The following is a 25,985-nucleotide window of genomic DNA, read 5'->3' as shown; positions in this document are numbered from 1 at the left end:
GTTTACATGAAGTTCAAAAACATGTAAAATTAATCTATAATGACAGAAATCATAACATTGTTGCCTCTGGTGAGAGCACAATATTGACTGGAAATGGTGTCAAGGGAATTTTCAGGGGTGAAATAGAAATGTTCTATACAGAAATGTATAGAAATATTCTATATATCTTGATTTGGTTTATAGTTAAGAGTGTGCACACATTTTTCAAAACTCATCCAACTGAATGCTTAAGATCTGTGCCTTTTACTGCATATATAATAAACCTAAATTTAAAAATAAAAAATAAAAGTAGGAGTTAGTATTTCTATTATAACACAGAGATATTCAGTTTCTTTAAACTAACTCAGAAAAATGTTACCCCACTGTTTTAGTCCGTTTTGTGTTGCTATAACAGAAATACCCGAGACTAGGTAATTTATAAGGAAAAGAGGTTTATTTGGCTTACGATTCTGGGACAGCTGCATCTGGCACGGGCCTCAGGCTGCATCTATTCATGGCGGAAAGTGGCAGGGAACTGGTGGGTACAAGCAGATCACATGGCGAGAGGAAGCAAGAGAGAGAGAGAAGGTGCCAGGGTCTTTTTAAGCAACGAGCTCTCGCGGGAACTAATAGAGCGAGAACTCACTCATCAATCCCCCCTCCCCCAGGGAGAGCATGAATCCATTCATGAGGGATCCGCCCATGACTCAATCAGTTTCCAGCACTGCCACATTGGAGATCAGATTTCCACATGAGTTTTGGAGGGGACAGCACATCCAAACTCCATCACCCGCCAAGACCACGCCTCTGATAAGTGGCAGAACAGAAATCTGAATCCACTTCTATTTGAGCAAGTTGGAGAATTACTCTCAGCAGACGCCTGGAAGTCATCTTGGAATCTCCCTCTCTCTCCGTCTAATCCACCCCCAAGCCCTATTAATTGTTCCTCTAAGAGCCTTTTTAAAAATTTAATTTTTTATTGGTTATGAATATTCATGAAAAACAAAGCTGACTGTTGCCATTTGTCCCCATGATGTGAGCCCCAGATTCATACTGGCAGCATGCCCATTACCACAAATTGCATTTGTACCCTGTGTCCCCCACCCAGTTATCCCCAACCTCCCTACCCCTTCCCCTTTCCCCCCCAACTCCACTTTGTAGCCCAAGGAATGTTCTCTCCCTCTGCAAGTCCAATGCACTACTGCGGTCTTTCTTTCCTTCCTTCTTTCTCTCTTAGCTCCCACATACGAGTGAGCACATGCGGTACTTATCCCTCAGGGCTTTGCTTATTTCACTCAACATAAGTTTCTCCAGGATCGTCCATGTTGTTGCAAGTGGGAGTATTTCATTTTTTTTTATGGCAGAGTAATATTCCACGGTGTATATATACCGCAGTGTCCTTATCCAGTCATCCATTGATGGACATTTAGGTTGGTTCCATGTCTTGGCTGTTGTAAACAGAGCTGCGATGAACATGGGAGTGCAGGTATCCTTTCAACATGATGATTTCCACTTCTCTGGGTATATAACCAGAGGTGGGATTGCTGGATCGTATGGACAATCTATCTGTAGTTGTTTGAGAAACCTCCATACTGTTTTCCATGGTGGTTGTACTAATTTACAATCCCACCAACAGTGTAGGAACATTCCCACACTCTCCACACTCTCGCCAACATTTGTTATTCTCTGCCTTTTTGATAATAGCCAGTCTAACTGGGGTGACACGGTATCTCGATGTAGTTTTAATTTGCATTTCCCTGATAACTAGTGACGTTGAGCATTTTTTCATGTACCGTTGGCCATTTATATGTCCTCCTTTGAAAAATGTCTTTTCAGCTCCTTTGCCCATTTTTTAATTGGGTTATTTGTTTTTTTACTGTGTAATTGCTTGAGTTCCTTGTATATTATGTATATTAATCCCTTGTTGGATGCACGCTTTCTACTTTCTCACTTCTCTCTGTCCCCACTGCCGTGGGTCCGGGCACCTTCTGCTGTCTCCTGACCTCCGTGTGAGAAGCCTTCCCAGGCTCCCCGCTCCTGGCACTCTCAGTCCCACCAATCTCTTCTTGACCCCAGCAGACAACGTGAACTATTTTAAAAGTTCAAACCTGACGGTGGCATGTGGCCTGTCAACCACTTCCCACCACCTTCGGGTGGAAGTCTCGGCAGGGCCACAGATGTGGCCTGCGCTAGATTCTGCTCCTCGCCAGCCTGCTCTGGCGTCTTCACCACACTCCCCGCCTCACTGTATGGCTTTTTCTCAATCTTTAATCAGCTCTGCTCCTGCTAATGCTGTTTCTCATGCCTGGGTCTTTCTTCCCCTTCCCACCCCATCGCACAGCTTACTCATTCATCAGATCTCTGCTCAATGAAGTCTTCTCTGATTCCCCCAGATTGGGTGAATCCCCCATTATGTAATCTCTTAGTCCCTATCCTTGTCTTTCATAGGATTTATAATTCCGTGTTTATTTGTAGGATCACCTGATCAATATCTGTTGCCAAACCTGCAGTGTATGCTCCAGGAGGGCATGGCCAGGTCCCTTTTATTATCCTTTAGACCCTGGAACATTGCCTGGCACAGAGCAGGCCCTTAGTAAATATTTATTTGAATAAATGAATAGTAGCTAAGTTCACAAATTCAGATATGCAAAAAAAAAAGAGCAATTTTCACTGTCTGTCATGGAGCTGGTCTTCCTTAAAGCCCCTGCCTGCTAGATAAATACAGAAGGAGTAGTTTGGAGAGAGACCTTTATTTTCATGTCTGGTAACCTCACCCCAATGCCATAATTTAACCCATCTCTTTAGATAATTCGGTCTTTACCTGGAGGACTCAGGAAAGTGTATCCATCTGTCGGATTTCTGGCCCTCTCCAGGTATGTCATGTGTAGGCAGCACAAGCTGACACACCTGTGTCCTTGTGAAAAGGGGGGCTCTGGCCTCCTGATGCCTAGGGTGTGGCTGGCCTGGTCCCAGTCATCCCAGGGCTTCTGTGGCATCTCTTGCTGACGTCTGAGGTTGTGCGTGGTGGCCCATTGTGCGTGCGCTGGCCTATGGCTCTCCCCCTGCAAACAGGGCCTCCTCTCAAGCTCTTCCTAGTGCTGACCCTCCTGAGTCTGTGTTCGAGAAGCTCTGTACAAGGAGAGGCACGTCATGTCCATCGTGCTGAGCAAGGGAATGACTGATGGATGAGTCAGTGGGTGAGCCGAAGAACATGCTCGAATATACTGCTAAGTCACAAAAGGAACATACATTTTTGTTAACATAGTGCTTATTTCTGTTTCTAAAGGAAAAATGCATACGTGTGGACATGTATCACACATGCACGCACACACACACAAAGACCAGAAAAAAACATACCACGTAAACACTGGTTATTTGGGGGCAGTGAGACTACATGTGATTCTTTTTTCCTTTTACACTTTCCTTTATACTTTTCATACTTTCTTGTATGAAAAAATATTCTAAATTTTGTATAATGAACCTGTAGGATAGAATCAGAGAAAAGCAATGAATATTAATTTCAAAGTTTATGCAACAAATCTCATATCTTACGGGCATGGGGCTCGTGGCCCCCCAAAATGCTCTCTTCATGCTCACAGGCCAGTCTTGACTTGGTCTAGCTCAAGAGCAAAGTCACTGGGCCCCATTTATCCTTAGTGCGAAGATCCCTTCACCCGGATTGGACCCTCGGGTCACCTGGAGCAGCCCCAGTATCACAGAGCTGCGCTGGCATCACCTGGCAGCCGCGGTGGGTGCCCTGGGGGGAGCGCTCCGGAGTTGAAGGACACTCTTCTCCCACTCTGAAGATCCTTCTGGGCAGAGTCCAGCCCTGGGACCAGCCTGTTTAGGAGGGAGTCTGGAGGGGTTTGGCCTCGGAACGTGTTTCATGACTTTGCCTCTCCAGTGGCTTCAAGTCACTGGTGGCTTGAAAGTGAAGGTATCCAAGAAATTGTTTCTTTTAGACTCTGAGCAACTTACTCGGTCTCCCAGAGCCTCAGCTTCCCCATCAGAAAAGGGGAACACATGACCTACTCTGATGGGCTGATAGGACAACTAGAGAAAAATATATATAAAGCACTCCACAGGTGCCCGGCAATTAGCTGATGACCAGTCCATCCCACTTATTAGAAATTCAAAAGTAAAATGCCTTTACATACAAACCACACACAAAGTGTGTAATGATGATGACTAAAATACACACCAGTGACTGTGCTGAGAGCCCGACGTGTGTCTTCCCATTTGCTCTGCGAGCAGGCCCGGATCACGCTCCATCGACAGCTCTGATTTACACGAGGAAACTGAGGTGTAGAGAGGGTAATATCATTTGTAAGGCAGTGGCCGCACAGTTTAGCACGTGGCCAAGCAGAGTCTGAACTCAGGTCTGTCCAATACTGTAGTGCGTTGAGTAGTGCCCCCAAAAAGGGATGTCTGTGTCTTAAGCCCCGGAACCTATGAATGTGACCTTATTTGGAAAAAGGGTCTTTACAGATGTAATTAATGATATTGAAATGAGGTCATCCTGGATTACCTGGTGGGCCCTACATCCAGTGACAGGTGTCCTTATAAGATTGAGCCAGACTGAGATTAAAGAGACAGGACACACAGACAGAGCAGAAGGACACGTGAAGATGGAAGCAGAGACTGGAGTGATGTGGCCATAAGCCAAGGAGCACTTGTAGCCACCAGGAGCTGGAAGAGGCCAGGAAATTTCTCCCTAGAGCCTTTGGAGGCAGTGTTGCCCTAATGACACCTCAATTTTGGACTTCTGGCTTCCAGAACTGTGAGAGAATAAAAATCTATGTTTTAAGCCTCCCAGTTTTGGGTGATTTATTTTGGCAGCCCTACCCTAGGAAGTCAACACACACACCCAAGCCCCTGTGTGTGAACCACCCCCTCTCCTGCACCCCCACCTAACCCATCAAGGAGTTCATCTGATGTATTGTTTCCCGAAATGCAGTTATTTGGAAACGAGAACATTCATTTTCCTCATCCTTCACAGCTACGACACATCCAGTGTTATGAGTTTCTGCCTCGAAGACCTAAATCTGGGGAATCACTACCAAGCTCAGTTCCTGCCAAACATTCATCTGATTGAGTGCCCATTACATGTAATTATACCCAGGGCTGTGTGAACCACAGAATCTACCAGGAACACTTTGCATGCAATAAAAAACAAAGAGTGCCATTGCTGGGCACCATCTCCTCTGAGGCTCTGCCCACAGAGATACTGTTCGTCCTCACAGTCCGGACGGTGCCCCAGCCCCAAGAAAGCTGTGGTCCCGGCAGTCTGATGATGTGCAGTGCTCTACGGTCTTGGTCTCTGACCTAATTCATATTTCCAACAATTATCTCACGATCTTGAGCGCTTCCTTTTAAGTTAACCCACGTATGGACGGAAACTGACATGTAGGGTCCTACTAAAACAAGGGAACAGGCAATTTCTAGAGAAGGAACATGAATTCCAAAAATTATTTATCCTTAAGGAGTTTTTAAAACATTCAACAGCTAAGACTCAAGTCAACAAGTAGTAATCTTTTAACGGTCTGCACTGGAACAAAGTCTGGTGCTACCTCATTCAGTCTTTCCCTCCCTTGCCGTCTTTTACTTGCCAAGGCTTGATTTTAGGAATCTGGACAAGAATGCTGCATCTATAATAAAAGAGATGCTCACTCCTGAGAGCAGCTCCTGGGAATCAGGCTGTGATGTTATCTATTCCTAGAGAAGAATTCACCACACAAGTGCAGGCCTCGACTGACAGGAAGGGGAAGCCGATTTATGGTCACTTCATTCAGGAATGGAAGACAGCTTGGGAGCACTGACAGCATTTCTGGAGTTCTCCAACTCTTTGCTGTTAACACCCCCTAGGCTGCCTGGTGTTTCATAATGGAAACACATTCAGACTTTTCCTAAAAGTGAGGGAAAACTCAGGAAGTGATACAGGACAAAGAACAGGCTTTGAAGCCATATAGATCTGGGTTCTGATTTCCTCTGCAAAACTGATAAAGAAAGTCCCTCCTTCCGGGGTTGTTTTACAGATGAAAGGTAATGAGCATAAAGTGCCTCAGCACAGTGTCAGGAACGCAGCAGGTGCTCAGGGAAGTGGTAGGTACTATTACTGGGGGCAAGGAAAGCAGAGGTTATGTCCAGCCCTGCCACACACTAGCTCCGATCTGCATCTTAGTTCCATCTATTGAGTGGAGTAGTAATGGTAAAGAGAAATTAGATCCTGGATGATAAAACTGTAGAGGACTCCACGTCACAGGGTAGCATTCTGACCTTTGAAGTTTCTCCTGGCTCCAGGAGTCTATCATTTAGGATCTGATAAAGGGGTGATCTTGGCTGTACTGTGTTATAGAGCAAGATGAGAAGGTTTATCACAAATAGAGCTCAGTTGCCATAGCAATTCAAATATTATTTTCAAAGTAAGGACTTTAATGTTGAGATACACATCTTCTATGACATCCCAGTGGGTTTGCATTTATAGATAAAGACAGGTAGGGCAGAGCTATATTTTAGGATCAAAGCTAATGCTGTAATGGAACTAACACTTTGTTAAGCTAGAAAACTAGTACTTATAGTTTTCGGTAATATGATTTAAAGACACTCTATCTGTATATTTTGAAAACCCCAGATTTTCTTGTAGAAAATGTCAAGCATCATTGAAATATTGTCTTTTCAACCTGACACATGTATTCTCTTTACAAGGAGCAACTTTTCCTATTATGGATTGGAAATAAGGAAAAGTGGTTCTCTTGATCTAACTGCTTTTGAAACTGTTGAAGAGAGAGATGTAATATGTATATATAAACCAAATTAAATGTCATCCTACCTGCCAGAAAGAGTTAAGCATCATCCCAAAGAGCTCAGCAAGGGGTAGTTTACTCAGCTGTAGAGAATATTTGAGTGGAATAAGCATTTTTTTCTAAAGGATTGTTGTTATTAGTATCTGAAGCTCAGTAATGACAGTGCCCCAACACTTGGAAGGGTGCCTAGCTCAGGCGGCTTGTCGGAAACCATTTTCTCAATTCCTAGTGTTCATTATCAGTTCAGTTTTCAAAAGTTAAATAGTATCAAATGCAAACTTTTTTTATGAAAGGTGAACTTTCTCACTTTATCAAGGCCGTTTTTTTAGCACAGCAAATGGACACTAGTTTCCAGATCCTAGACTAATAAATATGTCTTTACAGTAGTCCCTTCTAAAGTGAGATTGCGAAAGTGGCAGGTCTCTGAACCCTGTAAATATTAAATTTTGAATTGGGTCCAACTGGTTAAGTCTTTCATGGCAAGTTTAATATTTTACAATTTGAGGTTTTCAAAAGAGCTTAATTTACTAGCATCCCACAAACAAGGATACTTCAGAAAGTTCGTGGAAAAGAGAATTAAAAGATAGTACAAATCTCTCCATGAACTTTTTGAAGATCCCTTGTATTTGGAGGATTTTCTTTTTCTTCCTGATAAAAAGCACCATCTTCTTGAAAACCTAGTTGCCTTTCAAGTTGCATAATGAAAATCACAAAATTGTGATGGAGGAAAACTCGCAGGTTCGTTATGTCAGGAATGCTGTAAAGGAGTCAAGAAGTGAAGACCCACCGGGACGCGCTGGAGGCGACGGGACTGACTCTCAGAACTAGGTGTGAGGCGCGGGAGACAGAGTTGACCCAACATGAGAAAGATCTTCCTAAGTCAAGGCCATCCAAAGATCAAACAGGCACCCAGGAAGTGGTAAGAACTTGTCTCTTTGCGGAGATTTCCAGAGAGAGATCAGATGGATGGTTGGACTAGAAGCTCCTGTTTAAAATACAAATTCCTGGGCCCTGCCCCTTGTGATTTAGGAGGTCTGGGAAATAGGGAGCCTTTTGTTTTCCCCCGGCTGGTGGGTACAGGGATCTGAACCCTTGACCCTGGTGTTATAACAGCACGTTCTAACCAACTGAGCTAACCAGCAGGCCTGGGAATATGTGTTTTTAACAAGTGCTCTGGGTGGATCCAATTCACTCTGGGTGCTCATTTCTTAACTCTTGGTTTGTACATTTCTTCTCCACCTCTCCCAGATGTGAGACCTTGTGCTCCCAACAGCAGAAAGGTCTGGAGGGTGCTGGAGGTTGGACGGGGTTTCAGAGGACATCCAGGACAGCAGGAGCCCAGCTGGTCCCTTGGTGGGTACCAGTGTGTGGTGTGCTGGCAACTGTCTCACCACAACACTAACAACAAGAATAAAAGTCTGATCTGTAGCCTTTGCCGAATTCTGGAGGGTACACACAGTGTAGTGCATATCACAGCAGATTTTGACCTGTTGATGCGATGTCCCTGAAGACAGAGCTGAGAAGAGACTCACACAATTGGCTCACACTGGCCAGGACAAGCCGGCTCCAGCCCACTATGCAGCCAGCACAATGCCCAGTGGTCAGGGGGAGAATCTGGGACCAGCCATTCATCTAGGAAAGGGAATTATTGAGAAGAGAGGTAAGAGTGCGTGTCCAGGGCCACTTGGAGTACCTGAGCTACCCAGATGGGCCTGTGGTGCCGTGTGTGTATACTTAGGTGTGGTGGGCACAGGTAATAACAGACTTAATGTGAAATTTAGAATTGGGATGAGGGTGGGGTTGTTGATGGAAAGGAATTTTGTTTTTTTTTAAGGATGGAAGAGAGAGGTGTATCTGCAGGCTCAAAGGAAGAAACCACTGCAGAGATGGATGAATTAAGAGGCAGAGCGGCAAGTGACGGGGCCACGTCTCGGCAGTGGGGTGGGAGGGAGGTGAGTGCCGCAGACAGACAGGAGGGAAGGGCTGGTGGACATGCAGGTGGGGGCGCGGTGGCTGGGCACAGCAGGTCCTGCTGGCCTCACGCACCAGGACAGAGAGGGAGGGAGGACAGCTGAAGCAGCAGCGAGGACACACTGAAATATTGGTAATTTTGAGGCCTAAAAATTATCAGATTCAACTAGGTGTCGAATGGGGGGTACGTGTGGCTCATGACATTGTTGTTTCCACCTCTGTGCACATTTGAAATTGTCCATAATATAAAGTGTTTTCAACTCCACAGATGGACTCTTATACTTTCTTGTATGAAATACAACCCAGACAGAAAAGCTCACTAAACACAAATGCATATTTAGTATAATGAACTAAAAGGCGAACAGCCCCCAAGTCAGCAAACAGAACGTGACAGCTCGGAAGCACCCCGGTGCCAGGGGCTGAGCTGCAAACGTCTTCTCGGTGTGGGGCCTGTCTCCACGCTCTTTTATGATGTCTTTGGATGAATGGAATTTCACAGTGTTAATGTAACCAAGCTTTGAATCTTTCTTTTTATTGTTAATATCTTTGGAATGTTGGTTAAGAAACATACGATGTGCAAGACCGTGAAGATAAGAGCGTTCCGGGTCACCTTCCACGCGCCGCCGTTTGTTTCCCGTGGAGGCAGGGACCCTCCGTGAGCTAGTTCTGTGCAGGGCAGGAGGAAAGGCCAAATTCCTCTTTTTTCCTCCATATGGACATCCATTCTCTTGTTCCTTTATGCCCTCTTTACTATAAGTCAAGTGTCTACGTCTGCTTGAATTTGTCTCTCGGCTTCTTATTCTGTTCTAGTGATCTTTGTGCCCAAACTACACCATCTTAATAAAGTTTTATCTTGATATCTGGTTGAGCAAATCCTGTCTCGTTATTTTTTATGAGAATGGTTTTGCTATTCTTGCCCTTTGCATCTCTAAATAAAATTCGAACTTATCAAGTTGCACACACACGCACACATACACACTGGGGTGACATCAATTCTATAAGAGCAATTTGGGGAGAATTGACATTACAATATTGGGTTTCCTAATACATGAGCATGGTATATATCTCAATATATTAAAGTATTCTCAATATCTGTCAATAATGGTCTGTAATTTTAAAAACAGACATGTTCCACATCTTTAGCTTGCCTTTTTCTAGAAACTTGCCAATTTTTTTGATGTGATGACAAATAATACCTCTTCTGCTTAATTTTCTGCTTGAAACTCTTTATATAAGTAGTAATTGAGTTTTTTTTTGCAATAACAGACTAAAATTTAACTTTATTTAGAATACTCAAAACAGAATAGTCATAAACCAAAAAAAAAAAAAAAAATCAGAATAAAGTGTCACTGCCATTTTGTCTGCAGGAAGGAGTCATGAAATGGAACAAATTACCAGGAAAACATTATAAGACCATCTCGAAGTAGCTAGGTTACACAATATTAAGAATGAAATGCCAAAATTAAGTATTATCCCACTTAACCTACAAAAACAAAGGGAGTCAAAAGTTTATCCTGTTTAGTACAAGAATTTTTACATTAAATGTACAGCAATTCATTCCTCAGAAAGTGATACTGGCAACTTTCAGAAGAAAGAAGTTTCCATTATGCAACAACTAGAAAATCTCAAAAACAACTAAGCAGCTATGCGGTAGCTCAGTAAGTACCATTAAAGTATTCCGGGTTAAGTAAACATTTCAGTTTAATACTGAACTACATTTTGAGTTTTAAAAAGGCAGCAAAAATTATATTTTGGTCTTAATTCTAGATGCTTAATATAGTTAAGGCGACAGTTCAAGCATTAAGTGAAGGTAGTTAAAATTTAATGACAATCATTACAATCTCTTGCAACCTACATATGCTGTATAATGCTTACATGGAATGAAACCAGTGTTCTTAATTGGTATTTTACACACACACACACACACGAGAACTTAAAAAAGAAATCTATCAAAAGCAATCATTCTAAATGTACTGTGGGAACATGTTAAAAACACAAATATACCACAGAACTAAAGTGATATGAACAGCATTACTCATTACCTAGGAGAAAGGTGACTGGTTTTCACATAAAGCTAAGCCTGTATCAGTCATCCTAATCACAATGGCTTGTAAAAGCATCAGGTTTCCAGTAGAGAAACTATTCTAGGAAAGTCAGTAAATCTTTTGAAAGTTTCACATCTGTAAAACCAGGATAAGGCTACAACTGTCTTGAAATGTGAACAAGATATCAGATGAAACAGTAAGATTCCCAGCCACAATGTAAGATAGGAAGGTCCTCATGCAGCATATGCTCCCTGGATCTGGGAAAGCTTCATGTGCATAATATAGAAGTTGCCGAAGAAGGAAACTGGAGGAGTTCAGCTATCGTTCCATCATGCCGTGACTTTTAGACCTCAGGAATGGTGTGATCCATCAGGCTTTTCATAATGCTTGGTGCCATCCGTTTAATAATATGTTCAAAGATAAAAGCAGGCATGATTGTTATGGTAACTACAGTCCCAGATGTTGACAGTATGTCTGCAATTTGAGAGTCCTTTAATCCAATGACATTCTGTCCGTTGATTTCACAGATGTTATGTTCCGTGAGAAGACCATTTCTGGCTGCAGAACTATCTTTCACTATGGATGTTATTTTTCCATTTTTAAAGATAAAGCCAACATGTCCAGTACTATCCTTATGCATGGTAATTGTCCGTTCAAAGGGCCTGTCACAAACGATCATAGTAATTTTCTCTCCAAAAGCCTGTTTGAGCACCTTGTGTGCTTTATCAGAGCTCCAGCCAGCACAGTTTTCACCATTGATCTGAAGTACTTGGTCCCCAAATCTCAGACCAACCAACGAGGCTGGAGAATTAGCCTGGACTAGCTGAACAAATATACCATTATCTATTGATTTAAGCCTGAGCCCAATTTTTCCATCTTGATCCTTACACAAAATGACTTCACAAATCCCTTGCTTAATTTCTGCTCTACGAATTCCAACATCATTACCGGTAACAGGAGCCACCATATAGTTCATACTGGAAGGTCTTGCTACCAACTGCCCCTGAATTGGTGCTCCAGGGACCACTGCCATATTTGCACGTATTTCTTCTTCATTTAAACTCAGGCCCATGTATTGGGAGAGCTCCGGATACAGTTTAGGATAGAGATTTCCATCTTGAGAGACGGGTGCAGAAGCTTCTGACAAAACCGCTGGGTTGGCAGGGTTTGCAGAAACGGCAGTTTGAGCCTAGGCCTAGACCGCGAGAACCTTCTCGCTGCTGTTCCTCCGGTCACTGGCCAGTAATTGAGTTTTTATACATTGATTTCATATCCAGAAAACTTGCTAAACTCATATTGATTCTAAAAATGTATATGTAAATTCTTTAGATTTTCTACATGCATAATCATATCATCTGTGAATAATGACAACTTTGCTCCTTCTTTTCCAATTCTTTCATCTTTATTTCTTCTTCTTGACTAACTGCACTTATTAGAAACTTCAGAAAAATGGTAAATACATGTGGGAATCTTGTCTCTTTGTAAATCTCAAAGGGAATGCTTCCAACACATCGCCCTGCATGCAGTGCAATATTTGCTCTAGGTTTTGCTGATCTTTTTATGGAAGTTGCTATCTACACCTTGTTTGCTGAGAGAATTTTATCAAACTCATTTTCCACAACAATTGAGAGAATCTTTCTCCTCTTTTATGTGCTGATGTGGTAAATGACATATATTGATTTTCTAATGTTAAACCAACCTTGCATCTATGGCATAAAGTCAACTTGATGATGTGGTATCCCGTTTATGGAGCACTGGCTTGGTTTGCTAATGTTTTTGTACTGAGACTGGCAGAAACTTTTATTTTCTCATACTGTTATTATCAGGTTTTGGTGTCAAGGTTATCTAGCCTTATCAAATTTCTCCAGAATAGTTTATGAAGACAAATTAGTCCTTTCATGAATGTTGATATAACTTCCCAGAGAAGCCACCCGTGCCTGGTGTTTCCTTTTGGGAAGACTTTTGATGATTGAGTCAATTTAATGGTTATAAAAGCATTTAGATTTAAAAATTTCGTCTTTTAGAGTGAATTTTGATAAATTATATTTTCGAGGAAATTGTTCCATTTTTCCAAATTTTCCATTTTGTTGGTATATATAAGTTGCTCATGTATCAAAGTGTCTTATCTTTTGAATGACTGAGGAATCTGTAGTGGTTGTGTGTGTGTGAATGTGTGTGTGCTTGTATGTGTGTGTATGTGAATGTGTGTGTGTGCACGTGTGCATGCGTGCGTATGTATGTGTGTGCGTGCGTGCGTGTGCGTGCGTGTGCGTGTGTGTGTGATGCTAGCAGCCCCTCATTGTCCCGCGCTACCGTCTCGCCAGCAAGAACGACGCGGCACACAAAGGATCCTTCTGCAGATCAGCTTTAATGCATCTTGAGAGGGAGAGCATAAGCTTGCCAAAAATGGAGACCCCGAGCGAGGGAACCCGCGCCCTTTATATAGAGACTGCTCCTCGCCTAGGACGTGCTCCTACCTTATTGGTGGCTGCCTAATCGGCCCAGGCGTGTTACCGAGCAGCCCTGCCCTCCACCGGAAATCAGCGCCATCTTGTAATGGCGATTTCGGGCAGCTCCTCACATCTCCCCCTTTTTTATCATTTAAAGCGGCTGGTACAAGCTCGGCGGTCGCGGACAAATTAGCCAGCGTTCCTGTCCTAGGTCGTCCCTCCACAGACTTTGACCTTACCCGTCATAGGTTGACCCTATCGCCACCGGGCACCATGTCTTAGGTTGGTTCAAGTCTGGGGGAAGTTGCCCGTCTCTGGACACACTGGAGCCTGTTGTTACACATAGACCTGTTTGAGCAAGGGCGAACTCCTCTGAACAAGCTTCAGGGAGGCCAGCCAACAGGAAGGGGGAAGGGGAGTCAGAGCAGGCTAATCCTTAAGCATGGACAGCCAAACGTCAGGGTTGGCCCCCTGTTCCAGGGCTAGAAATGCCTGGGCGATGACTACCCTGTCTCTCTGGGTCTGGGCTTTTAATCTGCAGACCAACCATAGTAGGAGCACAGTTCCCCCACATAAGAACATGCCAACCCCAATCACTCCTGCCCACTCCTTGAAGTGGGACACGGCCGTTTTAATCCATGAGGACAGTCCGGCTGCGAAGGAGACATCCACTCTTGTTGAATTCACGGACACAATGGCCATGCGCAGCTGGTTTATCAGGTTGTCAAATTCTCTCGTCCAACCTGTTGAAAGATGCTGGGATAATTGTTTAGACAAATTTGCAGCTTTGGTATACTTTTTATATTGGATACTGGTGACACATAACCCTGAATATTTCCATTGACACCCCAATTGAGCAATTTGCCATAAAACGTCTATTTGTTCCTGCACAAGATCCACCCGCTGGTTAACCACCATTAATCCTCCCTTCAGCTGAGCGTTTAGCGCAGTCTGTGTTTCTAGGGCCTGTGTTACCGCGGAGGACAAATTATTCAACGTGGTGGCAGTCTGTACCGTGGTAGTCAAGGAGACGGCAGCAGCTGTGGCTGCACCCGCCGCCAGGGATACGGCGGCGACTATTGCCGCAGTGAGACCAAAATCCCTCCTCTGCCTGAACAAGACCATAGTATTGGGAGCTTCTACTGGGACAGGAATCCATCTAGGCATTCGAGCAACTATGGCCAAATTGAACAGCGTAGCATTCCGGCACTGTGCATAAAAGCAAGTATAGTTATCACAAGCAATCTGACTCCTCTCATCACTAATATTAGTTAAAATAAACATGAAAGGAGGATAAAGGCAAACTGGTGTTGGCGGGACAGAGTAATTTGTTCCAAGCTGTTTTATGGACACAGTGGATTCAAAGGACTCAGTCACATTCCACTCAAAAGAGGCATTTCCCCAACCACCGCCTTTTGAAAAGGCAAACGGTGAAAGGTCCGTGCAGCTGCCATTTACCCCACACAACAGCCAAACATCAAATGGGTTGGAACGGATCGCCATCGTGGGGTTTTGATATGTCCAATTTAGGCCTGAAGAGGTAGCATTATACTGGGTACCCATATAAGGCGAAAAGGTAAAGTAATTTTTTAGTGCCCACCCCGCCTTTTTAGACTGGCAGCCCGTCCAGGGCGGGGTATCTCCCTCCCTTCTGGGGCTCAGGCAATCCTTTTTTAAATGTCCCGGTTGACCGCATTTAAAACAAACTCTCTGGTTCCGCCCCTGTCTTGGCTGTCCCTGTCCAGGCAGTCTCTGCGACTGGAGGATGGCAGCTGCCAGCCCTGCATTGGTCAGGGGTCCCCCGAGTTCTCGACAAACTCTGAGCCAATCCTGTACACCTTTACCTTTTCTGGGCGCTATGGCCGCGCGGCATTCCTGGGTCGCCTGCTCAAAAATCAGTTGTTCAACAAGAGGCGCAGCCTGATCAGGGTCCCCAAAGATGCGCCCCGCTGCTTCTGTCATTCGAGCCACAAAATCTGAGAATGGTTCCTGAGGTCCCTGAATGATCTTAGTAAGTTGTCCAGAAGCTTCCCCTTTTTTGGGGAGTGCCTTCCAAGCCTTAATGGCAGTGCTAGAAACTTGAACATAAGCACCCCATGGGAAAGCCGTCTGATCAGCGGCAAATGGGCCCTGGCCTGTTAACATATCAAAGGTCCAATCTCGCTGCTCGGGGGTCAGTGAAGCAGCGTTTGCCCTGGCTTGAGCTTGTGCAGCCTCATGCCATAGCGCCTTCCATTCCATGTATTGACCCATGGTAGGGAGCGCTGCCTTAGCCAACATTTGCCAGTCAGCGGGTGTCATAGCCACACCAGCAAACCTTTCTAGCATTACTAGAGTAAAATTGGCATTTACACCATATTTTCTAACCGCCTCTGCTAGATCCTTAATTTGGGTGTACTCGACGGGGGCATGAACTCTCCCTCCGCCCTCAACCTCAAAAACTGGGAAGGCAGCTTGAACCTTTTTCCTCACTTTATCAGAGAGGAATGAGAAGGGATTAGAAGACTGCACGTAAGGAGGAGGCGCCGAAGGCGCAGGCCGTGCGGGGGCCACTGGGGGCGGCCGGCATTTCCACTCCCCGAGTGGTCTCCGCCGCCTGTCGGGATGATATCTCTCCTCCTCGTACCTGGCAGCTTCCTCCTCCAAATCGGATTCCTCACTAGGGCTGAGGGGATCGGAGTCGGACTCATCCAGATTTAAATCTTCTAATTCTTGTTTTAAGGCCCCCAGCTCTTGCATAGGGTAGAGGCCTCCTTCTTTCCCTTCCAACTTTTGTCTGGGTTTTGAAATCCCTCCTTTACCGGCAGATGTGCCGGGAGTGTCACTTTGTTGTTTTAGAATCTCTCCCTCGTCCGTAGACTTACCGGGAGGGCCCTTTTTCTTATGGGAGACGTCTCTCCTCCTGCGGGTACCCATCCTCTCACTCCGTTCAGTTTCTGACATGCTGTCTTGGACCTCCTCTAATGTATTTTGCCCTACTATCACTACCGGTTTACAGCCCTCATCTTCTAAGCAATTTTTAATAAACTTCCAAATGGTCTTGGTGCCCTGACGGAGGTCTCCCTCCGCGTACTTGCGGTCAAGGTCTCTGCCTAGTTTGTTCCAAGAGCTCAAAGTCAAGGAGCCGGAACAAGCAAACCACGGCGCTACACGATCTACCTCTTTTACAAAATTTTTGAGCACACGGCCCCCTACCTTTATATCACGTTGTCTCAGCACGGCCTCTAACGCGGTAACCATGGACTGAGTGGAACCCATAACGCGCCCCACTCCGTGGGAGGCGCTGTGAGACGCGCCGTTCCCTTACGTACTAGAGGCTCACACAGGTCTCTGGTGCAGCTGCTTATCTACGTCAGTCTGACCACACCAACGGGCGATTTCAAAACCTTTTAAACCAACCGGATTAACCCCAGACCAAGAACAGGCATACCTCTCCGAACTTACCCTCCTGCAGTTCTGAATCCTCCCTGTCTCCAGGGGGTCTCCGAAGGTGCTGACGATGACACAAGTTCCCGGGTTTCGGCACCAAATGTCCCGCGCTACCGTCTCGCCAGCAAGAACGACGCGGCACACAAAGGATCCTTCTGCAGATCAGCTTTAATGCATCTTGAGAGGGAGAGCATAAGCTTGCCAAAAATGGAGACCCCGAGCGAGGGAACCCGCGCCCTTTATATAGAGACTGCTCCTCGCCTAGGACGTGCTCCTACCTTATTGGTGGCTGCCTAATCGGCCCAGGCGTGTTACCGAGCAGCCCTGCCCTCCACCGGAAATCAGCGCCATCTTGTAATGGCGATTTCGGGCAGCTCCTCACACCTCATGACATTGCCTAGAAATATTTGTACATGGGGGGGGTTGCGAGATGGCAGTTTTACAATTCCACCATTTTTAATTTATTAGTTTGAATACATAGAGCAAAACGTACCGTCTTAAACTGTTTGGTCACCCTGAGGCAGTTCATACACAAAAAGCAGGTTGATTATTTGAGCCCTTTTCTTTACCTGCTATTTTTCAGAGTAATCAGTCAGCCGTAACAGCTCCTACGGTGACCAATGAGGATTTTTCAATTTATTAGTATCATTGTAAACTCACGGATTTTGACATATTAGTTGCGATTTAATACACTCCAGTTGTTTACCTTACTGATGCTACCTCACTCCATCTCTGGCCAGTGGGCACCTTCCTGTTGGCTCTTGAACTGTCTGAACAAGCCCCAGTGGGGTGGGGAGCTTCCTTGCTTAGTGGTGTGACTTTTCCGGGTATTTTCAGATTGTGGCCCAGGACTTCCTCACAATCTTGCTTTAGCTCTTCTATGCCTTTGAGATTTTTATATATTCATGTTTTTAATATATTCATATCTATATGTTCATTTTTTGTCTGTTCTCAGTAGAGGTTTGTTTCAAATTATATAGACAGTCATTTCCAGAGTGGCCAGCAGCTGAGACACCTGGACCGTTCGTTGATCTCGCAGGTCTTTGCTGGAGTGTGCGCTGGGCTAGCTGCTGCGGGGAGCGAGCAGATGAACCAGACAGGATCCTCATTGGCCGAGGGTGGCAGAAGTGAAGGTCCAGTGGCCGCTGGGCAGAATGAGGAAGTGATGCAGGGCGGGCTTCAGCGGGGCGTGACCCACAAGCTTGAGCCGAGGCTGCCTCCTGACTCCCCAGCCCCCCGGACTCCAAGGCTCCTCCGAGGGAGGATTCTGGACCTCACCCGGCAGCCTGTATTTCCAGTATTTCACAATCTGCACAAGTCATCCAGCCTCCACACCAAACACAAAGGGCAGCAGAGGAAACATTTTCTGCCCACGGTTACCTCCCTGTGGAGCCTCTCGTATTAATCCTCGCAAGAGGGGTAGGCGGCGAATTTTGATTTAACATATCTTCTTCCACAGCCAGCTCCTGGAAGGAAAGAGAGAAAGTGGAAATGAAATTATTTTGAGAATTATTCAGGTGAAAACCAAACCAAAACAAAGAACAGAAAAAGTAGCCCAGTTTATATGAGGACACTAAATTAAAAGGCAAATTTTCCAAAAAGGTAAAGGGATCATTTCAGATCCTCACAGGGAAGAAAAAAGAATGTCATCCCCAAGCACAGGACTGGGTGGAAACCCCAGTGTCCTGCTGGGCCCAGGAAAAGGACATGCCCCAGGTTGTGCTGAGGGGGCAGGAGGAGCCACAATTCTAACAGGGAAAGTGAATTCAGAGCCGGTGTGTTGGCAGGTGGGGGACAGTGACTCAAAACACTTGGTACTATAGATCTGAGGCCAAAGCAAAGGGAACAGAAAGAACTCTCACTGCAGCTGAATAGAGTCCTTCCCCTCAGAGGGCGAACCTTCTCCCCACAGAAGAAAACAAAAGGTCACGGCCATGAACTTGAAGGCTGCTGTGGGAACAGCCTCCCTCCCTCCCTCCGCTCTCTTCCCTTGGCTCTGGGCTGATGTCCTTTAAAGGACAGGAGGGACTTTCAGACACAGTGGCAGGTGACACAGTGTCCTTGTGACACTGGGAGTTCTACCTGTCTAGAGTCACCTGGACAGGCGATTGTTTAAGGTAAGGAGATGTATAATTCCTCCATTTGCTTTGAAGCACAATATGGTATTTGCAAACTTGCTGATTACATTTAGCTCCAGAAAACCTCCCGGATCCTCGACCCAGGGTCTAATATGAATCCAGCAGGTGGCCATTAGTGTGCAGGGCCAGTATGCTGGGGTTACCTGTCGAGTCATTGGCTCATTCAAGAATCTGAGGCATGTCAGTGCTGCCCAACAGAACTTCCTGCAGTGACATAAATGTTCAATATCTGTGCTGCCCAATACGTTCCCCCACTCCACACGTGGCTGTTGAGCTCTTGCACATGGCTAGTGCAACGGAGGGACTTCTCCTCAATGTCGGTTAATTTCGATAGCTGCAAGGAGATACCAGGCAACAGAACAGGAGGCTCTCGCCCTCATGGAGCTGATATTCCAGAGGGAGAGTCAGAAAATAAAGTCAATGTGTGACTCAAATATCAAAGAGGCTTCTAAGCACCAAGAAGAAAATAAACAGGTGTCTTAGTGCATTTTGTGCTGCTATAACAGAATGCCTGAAACTGGGAATTTGTAATGAACAGAAATTTATTGGCTCATGTTTCTGAAGGCTGGGAAGTCCAGGATGCAGGAGCTGCCTCTGACGAGGGTCTTCTTGCTGTGTCTGCCCATGACAGAAGGCGAGAGGGCAGGAGAGCGACAGATCCATTCACAGCCTTAAGCCCTTTTATAATCAGCATTAGTCCATTCATGAGGTGGAGCCCTCAGGACCCAACACTTTGTATTAGGCTCTCCCAGCACTGCTGCACTGGGGATGAAGTTTCCAGCGCATGCTTTTGCGGGGATACATTCAAACCATAGCAACAGGTTATCTTTACACAGAATGCCAGTGAGCACCCTGGAGCTCAGGGCTCAGGAAAGGCCTCTCCCAAGAGAGGATATTGGAGCTGAGAGCTGTGGGATCAGAGGGAGATGGCCATGTGAGAATGTGCCACCAGCACAGGGCCTGAGTGGCTGGGAGTAGGAGCAAACAGGGATGGATCTTTAGGGTCTCCAGGCTGAGGGAAGAAGCCTGGACTGCATGTTCAGCGCAGGGAGAAGCCGCTGGCAGGTCTGAGCAGAGCACAGTGTCTGCCGGGCGGCACTGGAGGCCCCTCTGGCTGCTGCATGGGAAGAGATGAGGAGGCCTCCTCTCAGGTTGGGGTCCCCTCCGTGGGACCCCAGGCTTTTGGGTAGGAAATTTGTTGGGGAACAGTCACATGGAGCAGGAGTGAAGGACCAGAGTGTGACCCGGGAGGAAGGGAGCCACGGTGCCTGATGCTCCACCCCACAGGACCTCCAAGGAGCCTGACGAAGCATCCCAGCTCGACTACCCAGGGAACGAAAGGGGGCGTATACCTGCATGTCCTAGGCTCGCTTTGGTCTAGGGTGGCCCCAGAAGGGCTGGGCTGAGGGGTGCCCGGGGGCATCTCCTGCTGCGGCAGGGCAGAACTGGCAGGAGCAGGCAGCTGCTCAGCCCCAAGCTGGCTGCAGCTTCACAGCGGCTACTGTGCTGATGACAGCGGCGCACGGGAGGGGTCCAAGGCTTGGGTCCCAGGCACTGACAAAGTGGGGAGTTGTTCCAAAGGCTGAGTTGTGGTCCTGGGGGTGGGGGGGTGTAGGCCCCAGCCGCAGGGAACAGAGGCAAGATTGGAGTCCAGGCCTAGGCAGGGTCCCCTGCGGCTAGTCTGGGAAACTGAGGTAGCAGGTAGCAGCCTCGGGCTAGGCCACACTGGGGAGTGTTAAGGGGAAGCTGAGGTTCCCAGACATCTCAGCGAGGCCACTTCTGTGTCCACTTCCATCGCGGAGCTGACCTTTGCCAAGCTCCACAGAACTGCACGGAGCCACCAAGGGCAACTGCAGCTCAACCCCGTGGGACGCTGGGGACAGCTAGAGCTCACCTCAGACTCATCCCACCCTGTCCCAGCGCTGTTTCGGGGTCACAGCCCTCCAGCCTGCCTGCACGTGGGTGCAGCAGCTCCCGCTGCGAGCAAGAGCCCGAGGACCATGCGGACTCAGGGAGCAGCCGTCGGCACAAGGGACACGGCGGACACAGGCAGTGTCAGCTACCGTCAGGCACTGTGGAAGCTTTCCTATATCACTTCACCCTCAGGCAAGTGCCTCAGGATGCAGGTGCCACTATTTGCTCCGTCTCTCAGATGTGAAAACTCCAATGAATGCCTCGCCCTTACCCTACTAGCCTAGAAACTTCTAACTGTTCTCATCTCAGTTCAAAAGCCACTTCCTCAGGGAAGCCACTCACCACAGTACCCCCTACACACACCACACAGTACACACACCATACATTACACACCACACACACATGCCACACATCACACACATGCCACACATCACACACACTCCCCAAACTACACACACAAACACACCACACACACCACATACCTCCCACACACACCACACACACCACATACCTCCTACGCACACCACACACCCCAAGCATGCACCACATACATCATGTACACACCAGATTATACACACACCACACACATCACATATAACACACCACACACATGTCACACACACGCCCCACGGACCCTAAATGAGAGACCCTGACACGGCTTGTCCCAGCACATAGCATCACTCCCACAGCACGCACACAGTGGTGGTTCTGACTGACGCCCGTGTTCCCAGCCTTGCGGGTGGTGGGCTCCCCACAAATGCTTGTAGAAACAGACACTCAAATGCTCAAGCCCTGGCCCTCATTGATTCTGCTGTTGGAATGTCCCTGCACAGAATTCCCCCACTCTGGAACTTTCCTCGTAGCTCCATGTCTTGCATTAACCTGACTCTCTCATGTATTTTCAACCCAACACTTTTCCAGAGAGTTCCAAACCTCTACCAATGTCAGGCCAAAGCACGGCCAGTGTGTGCTTCTAGCCATGTCCATCCAAACTCCCCCAATGCCACTGGGGAAGGAACCTGTGGGACCCAGAGCTCTCTCGGTCTGTACTGTCCCCTGGACATGTGGGAAAGCGTGTGGCCCCTGGACACATACTGCCTGAGCACAACACCTGGCCCCATCACCACTCCCACTCCTGGCTCTGAGCTCCTCAGTGCCCCGTGGCTGTGTGGGGCTGAGATGACACACACACATGCCCTGAGTAAGGCCAGCGCCCCTCGAGGAAGCGGCGCAGGGACCACTCTACCCCCTCCCCCGGCCCGAGCCTGCCCCCAAAGTTTGCCTAAATAAGGTAGAGCTGGGAGAGGATTCAGGACAGGCACAGGGGCAGCTGTGGGGGGTAGCGGTCACAAGCCAGATTCCCCTTCATGTTCCTTGACGGGTTCTGTGGACTGAACTGTGTCCCCCACCCTATCCCCCATGTGGCTGCATTTAGAGCTGAGGCTTTTAGGAGGTAACTGAGGTGAAGTGAGGTCATTGGGGTGGGGCCCTAACCCCAGGGGAAGCCCTGCCAGCAGGGAGGTGTGTGCGGGCTGTGCCTCCCCAGCACCTGCTGAGGCGGGTGGGGAGCCCCGCACCTCTGCAGCCCTGAGTGTGGCTGCTCCACCATCCACAGCTGCTGTGTGCTGAGACCAGACACTGTAGTCACAATGCTGTCCATCATCACACTCCCACACGCCACCAGGAGCCAGTGGTGCAGGAACTGAGGCACAGAGACCAGCAACTTGCCCAAGGCCACCTGTGGGTGCCACCCCAGAGCCTGAGCCCTTGACCACAAGGGCTCAAAGAGCCCACCGAGCCACTGGGAGTTGCGTGACATTTATCTTCAGTCCGCGCCATGGTGCACGTGCTGTCGCGTCCCCTGGGCAGCAAGCACACTCCCCCCACTTTGGAAGGGGATGGGTCTCCCGCTTGGTGAATCACGTGGTGCCCCTCCCCTGCTCTCTCAGTTGGAACTGGTAGAGCCTGTCCTGTCATGTCCTTTGATCAGAGTTTGTGGTATGTCACAGGACGTGTGTCAGACTCTCCAGCCACAGTAGCGCAGTGTGTCCCTGGGGCAAGCTCTTGGCGGTCTACCTCCCACGGGCTGGAGCTCTCGTTTGTCGCCAGCTCGGGCAGCACTTTGAGCCTTCACCCTGTCCACATGCGGGCCAGCAGCAGCACACCAGGCTGGTCCGTCCTCAGCGCTGCAGAGCCTTTCCTTCCCGTCTGGCCCAGGTGCTCTCTCTGCCACTCGGGAATCACGGCTCGGCGGCACCCGCCAGTCCCCTTGCTCAATTCCGAGCTACGAAGCCTACTCTCCCACCCAGCCGTCCTCCCCATCCCAGGGACTGGCAACTCTTCTCCTCCCGGGTGTTCTAGCCACAAGCCTTGGAGCTGTCCTTGACGTGCCCTTTTCTCTCATCCCCTGCAGTGATCTGCCAGCCCATCCATCCACCCTCTTAGCTTTGCCTCCAAGAAAGCTCCAGAATCTCTCCCCTCCACCACGGCCACCAGCCTCCTTCAAGGCCCTGCCGCCATCTCTGATCAAGTCAACGGCAAGTGCCTTGACTGTCCCTGCTCCCACCCTGGCCTTTTGACAGCCCCTTCTCAACTCAGCCAGAAAGAGCCTCGGGACCTGTCAGACGGTGTCACTGCTCTGCTCAAAATGCTCCACTGGTCCCCTGCCTCAGGCAGAGTAAAAGCAAGTCTTCATACGGGCCCTCAAAGCCCCACCTTCACCCCTCCATCTTGTCTCCGACCGCCTCTTCCCCCTCCTGCCACACAGCTTCACGGACCCGGCCCGAGGAAATCCTTGGCCTCCTACTTGGGGCCTTCGCACTGTCCCCTCCCTGCAAGGCTCCTGCCTGCATCTCTCCATGGGTTCGTTCCTCCCTTCCTTCAGGTCTCTGCTCAAATGTTACCCTCTCATCAAGCCTTCCTGATCACTTCTTAAAACTGTGAGTGCACGTGTGCACACGCAGGCCATCTGCACCCCTACCACCCTCCCCTGCTTCGTTTTTATGCACATACCTCATTGCCTTCTGGTACATTCTGTATTTTGCCTACTGATTTGTTTGTTTTGTTTTCCCCACTAGAACGACAGTGTAAGCTCCATGAGAGCAGGTATTTTTTGCCTGTTTTTTGTTTATTGCTGTATCCTCAATAGTTGGAGTGGTGCATGGCACACAGTAGGTGCTCAATAAATGTGTTAGATCAATCAATTGAAAATTAATGAAACTGGCATCCTGGCTTTTATATGTCTTGCAAGTGTGATTAGTATGAGGGAATCCCCTGAGTCCATCAGCTGCACCTGCACTATCAAAATATTTTCTGGACCTCCAAACCAAGAAAGAACCAGACATGAATCATGGGGACCGCACCTCTGGCCCCTAAAGCTAAGCATGCAGAACGGGGCCATCACTCAGATCCCTGCATACACAGATCATGTCACGCTGTTGCTTTGGGAAAGAAGACAGCTGGACTCGGAGACCAGCATGCTATGCAAGCATCACACGCTGCCGATAGAGATTTATAGCTCGCAGTTCTGAGAAAATGACTCAGAAACCAGTCAGAAACAATATCAGATCAGGCTGGTCCTTCTAATTGACTTCCTACTTCCTAATAGTAGCTCACAGTTGAGAAATCTGGCCAACCCATGTGATGAAGGCCAATGTTCCCAGTAATGTCATGAGGGTATAGGGATAAGAGGGCACTTCACCTCTCGGATACTCTTTTCAAGACCCAACTCCAGCCTAATCATGAGAAAAACATCAGACAAATCCAGACTGGGGATATTCTACAGATTACTGGCCGGGGCTCCCTAGGACTGTTAAGGTCATGAAAACCACCACAAAACTGAGAAACTGGCACAGAACAGAGGAGCCTGGGGAGACATTACAATGAAATGCAATTTGGTGTCCTGGATGGGATCTTGGACCAAAGAGGATGTTAATGGGAAAACCAGTGCTTGAAATGATACAGCTGCTGAACTCATCAGAACCACCAAGCCCCTCGGTAGCCAGCCCCCAGGGATGACGGACTGAGAGCAGAGAGGCCTCCCCACCAGCTGAAGCTGCTTGTTTTTAAGTCTCACTATTCACCTCCAGAGGACTTGGTCACTTGGCTTTTATGAGATTAGGCTCACACGCCTGGCCGATCCCCTAACCATTCTTCTGTAGCTGGGCCCAGAACCGCAGATGTGCTCTTCATCTTCCCAAGCTTGAAAAGACTAATGTTTTCTGCCCTCAGGTGGGATCACTTCTGCTGGCTCTTCATTATAGATGGTGTCTGTCCCAGAACAAGCCTGACATCCACACAAAACACTTGACAGCAAAAGTGGGAAGACAGAACTCAGACACACAATCGAACGTGTTCTGTCCTGCGGCTGGCACCACTGTAGGCCAGGGCACTGGCCTCCCTCTGCAGCGCAGCCTGGGTGCATCCTCATGCCAGTGCCTGCCCCTGGGGCTGGACAAGCACTGTCGGAAACCCAACCGATGAGGAGGAGAAGCATCCTGTTCTGCGTTGCAGTCGTCTTTCCCGCCATCATGTCTCAGGGGAGTCTGAGTATCTGGGACACTGCCAGGCCCCACCATCGCCTTTCCCTCGGGTCCCCACTGAGGACTGGCAGTCCCACCACGGGATGCTCTCAGCCACCTCACCTGGATCACGACCGTCATGTTCTCCTCCAGGTCGGTCCCTTCTGCGCTCACAATGAGCTTTCTGAGATCCCAATCTGAGCGGGTGGCTCCCTAAATACAGAGGTTTGGGCTCTAGGTGAAAGTCTCACTGCTGATGGCCCCAGGGCTCAGCCTCCCCCCAGAGCCACACCCTCTCAGAGCCCAGCCCTGCCCCTGCCCCACTCTGCCAGGTAGGCCTGGTGACTCCTACCTGCTGCTGGAGCCAGGCTCTCCCATAGGCGGGAGTCCTCAGGAGCACCAATCCTGTTTCAGTCTCACGTTTTTGTTGTCACAGTAACCTTCTGGAGGGTAGGGAACACGTACGCAATGCCTGGCACACCACAGCCACTTTGGGCATGGTGTGAGCATATATGCATGAGCAATAAGCGTGTGCAGGCTGGCCGAGATGACCACTTCCTTGTGGCTCCTGACAGGGATGGCACCTCCAACACCTCAACAGCCTTGATCCCCAACAAAGGCATCTGCCCCCAGCTAAAGCTGGGAGCTGGTCCTCAAAGACTGTGTGGCTGGCGCTGGCAGGGAACCCCCCACCCCCAGCCCCCGTGCATCCGTCATCAAAATCATGATGTGCATG

The 25,985-nt window shown here is 48.1% G+C and overlaps 1 protein-coding gene across 1 annotated transcript; it reads right to left on the bottom strand.

The window, feature by feature from the left end:
* Nucleotides 1–10,794: 10,794 nt before the first annotated feature.
* LOC134381687 (syntenin-1-like) lies at nucleotides 10,795–25,748 on the bottom strand. The gene is made up of 5 exons (XM_063101559.1): nucleotides 25,731–25,748; nucleotides 25,373–25,462; nucleotides 22,307–22,467; nucleotides 20,726–20,792; nucleotides 10,795–11,987 (listed from the first exon to the last, which is right to left on the bottom strand). Exons 1-5 carry the CDS (start codon nucleotides 25,746–25,748, stop codon nucleotides 11,142–11,144), a joined length of 1,182 nt encoding a protein of 393 aa, XP_062957629.1. The 3' UTR covers nucleotides 10,795–11,141.
* Nucleotides 25,749–25,985: the final 237 nt, after the last annotated feature.

The sequence above is a fragment of the Cynocephalus volans genome, chromosome 7 (assembly GCF_027409185.1).
Source record: "Cynocephalus volans isolate mCynVol1 chromosome 7, mCynVol1.pri, whole genome shotgun sequence".
Lineage (NCBI taxonomy): Eukaryota > Metazoa > Chordata > Mammalia > Dermoptera > Cynocephalidae > Cynocephalus > Cynocephalus volans.
This window is presented reverse-complemented; position numbering and strand designations above follow the sequence as displayed.

What these genes read in the sequence shown, in the direction of transcription:
- LOC134381687 (XM_063101559.1), bottom strand. An exon ending in ACATGACGGTCGTGATCCAG is followed by an intron (nt 22,468 to 25,372) that starts GTGAGGTGGCTG and finishes TGGCACCCACAG; the next exon opens with GTGGCCTTGGGCAAGTTGCT. An exon ending in CGAAACAGCGCTGGGACAGG is followed by an intron (nt 11,988 to 20,725) that starts GTGGGATGAGTC and finishes GTCTAGGCCTAG; the next exon opens with GCTCAAACTGCCGTTTCTGC.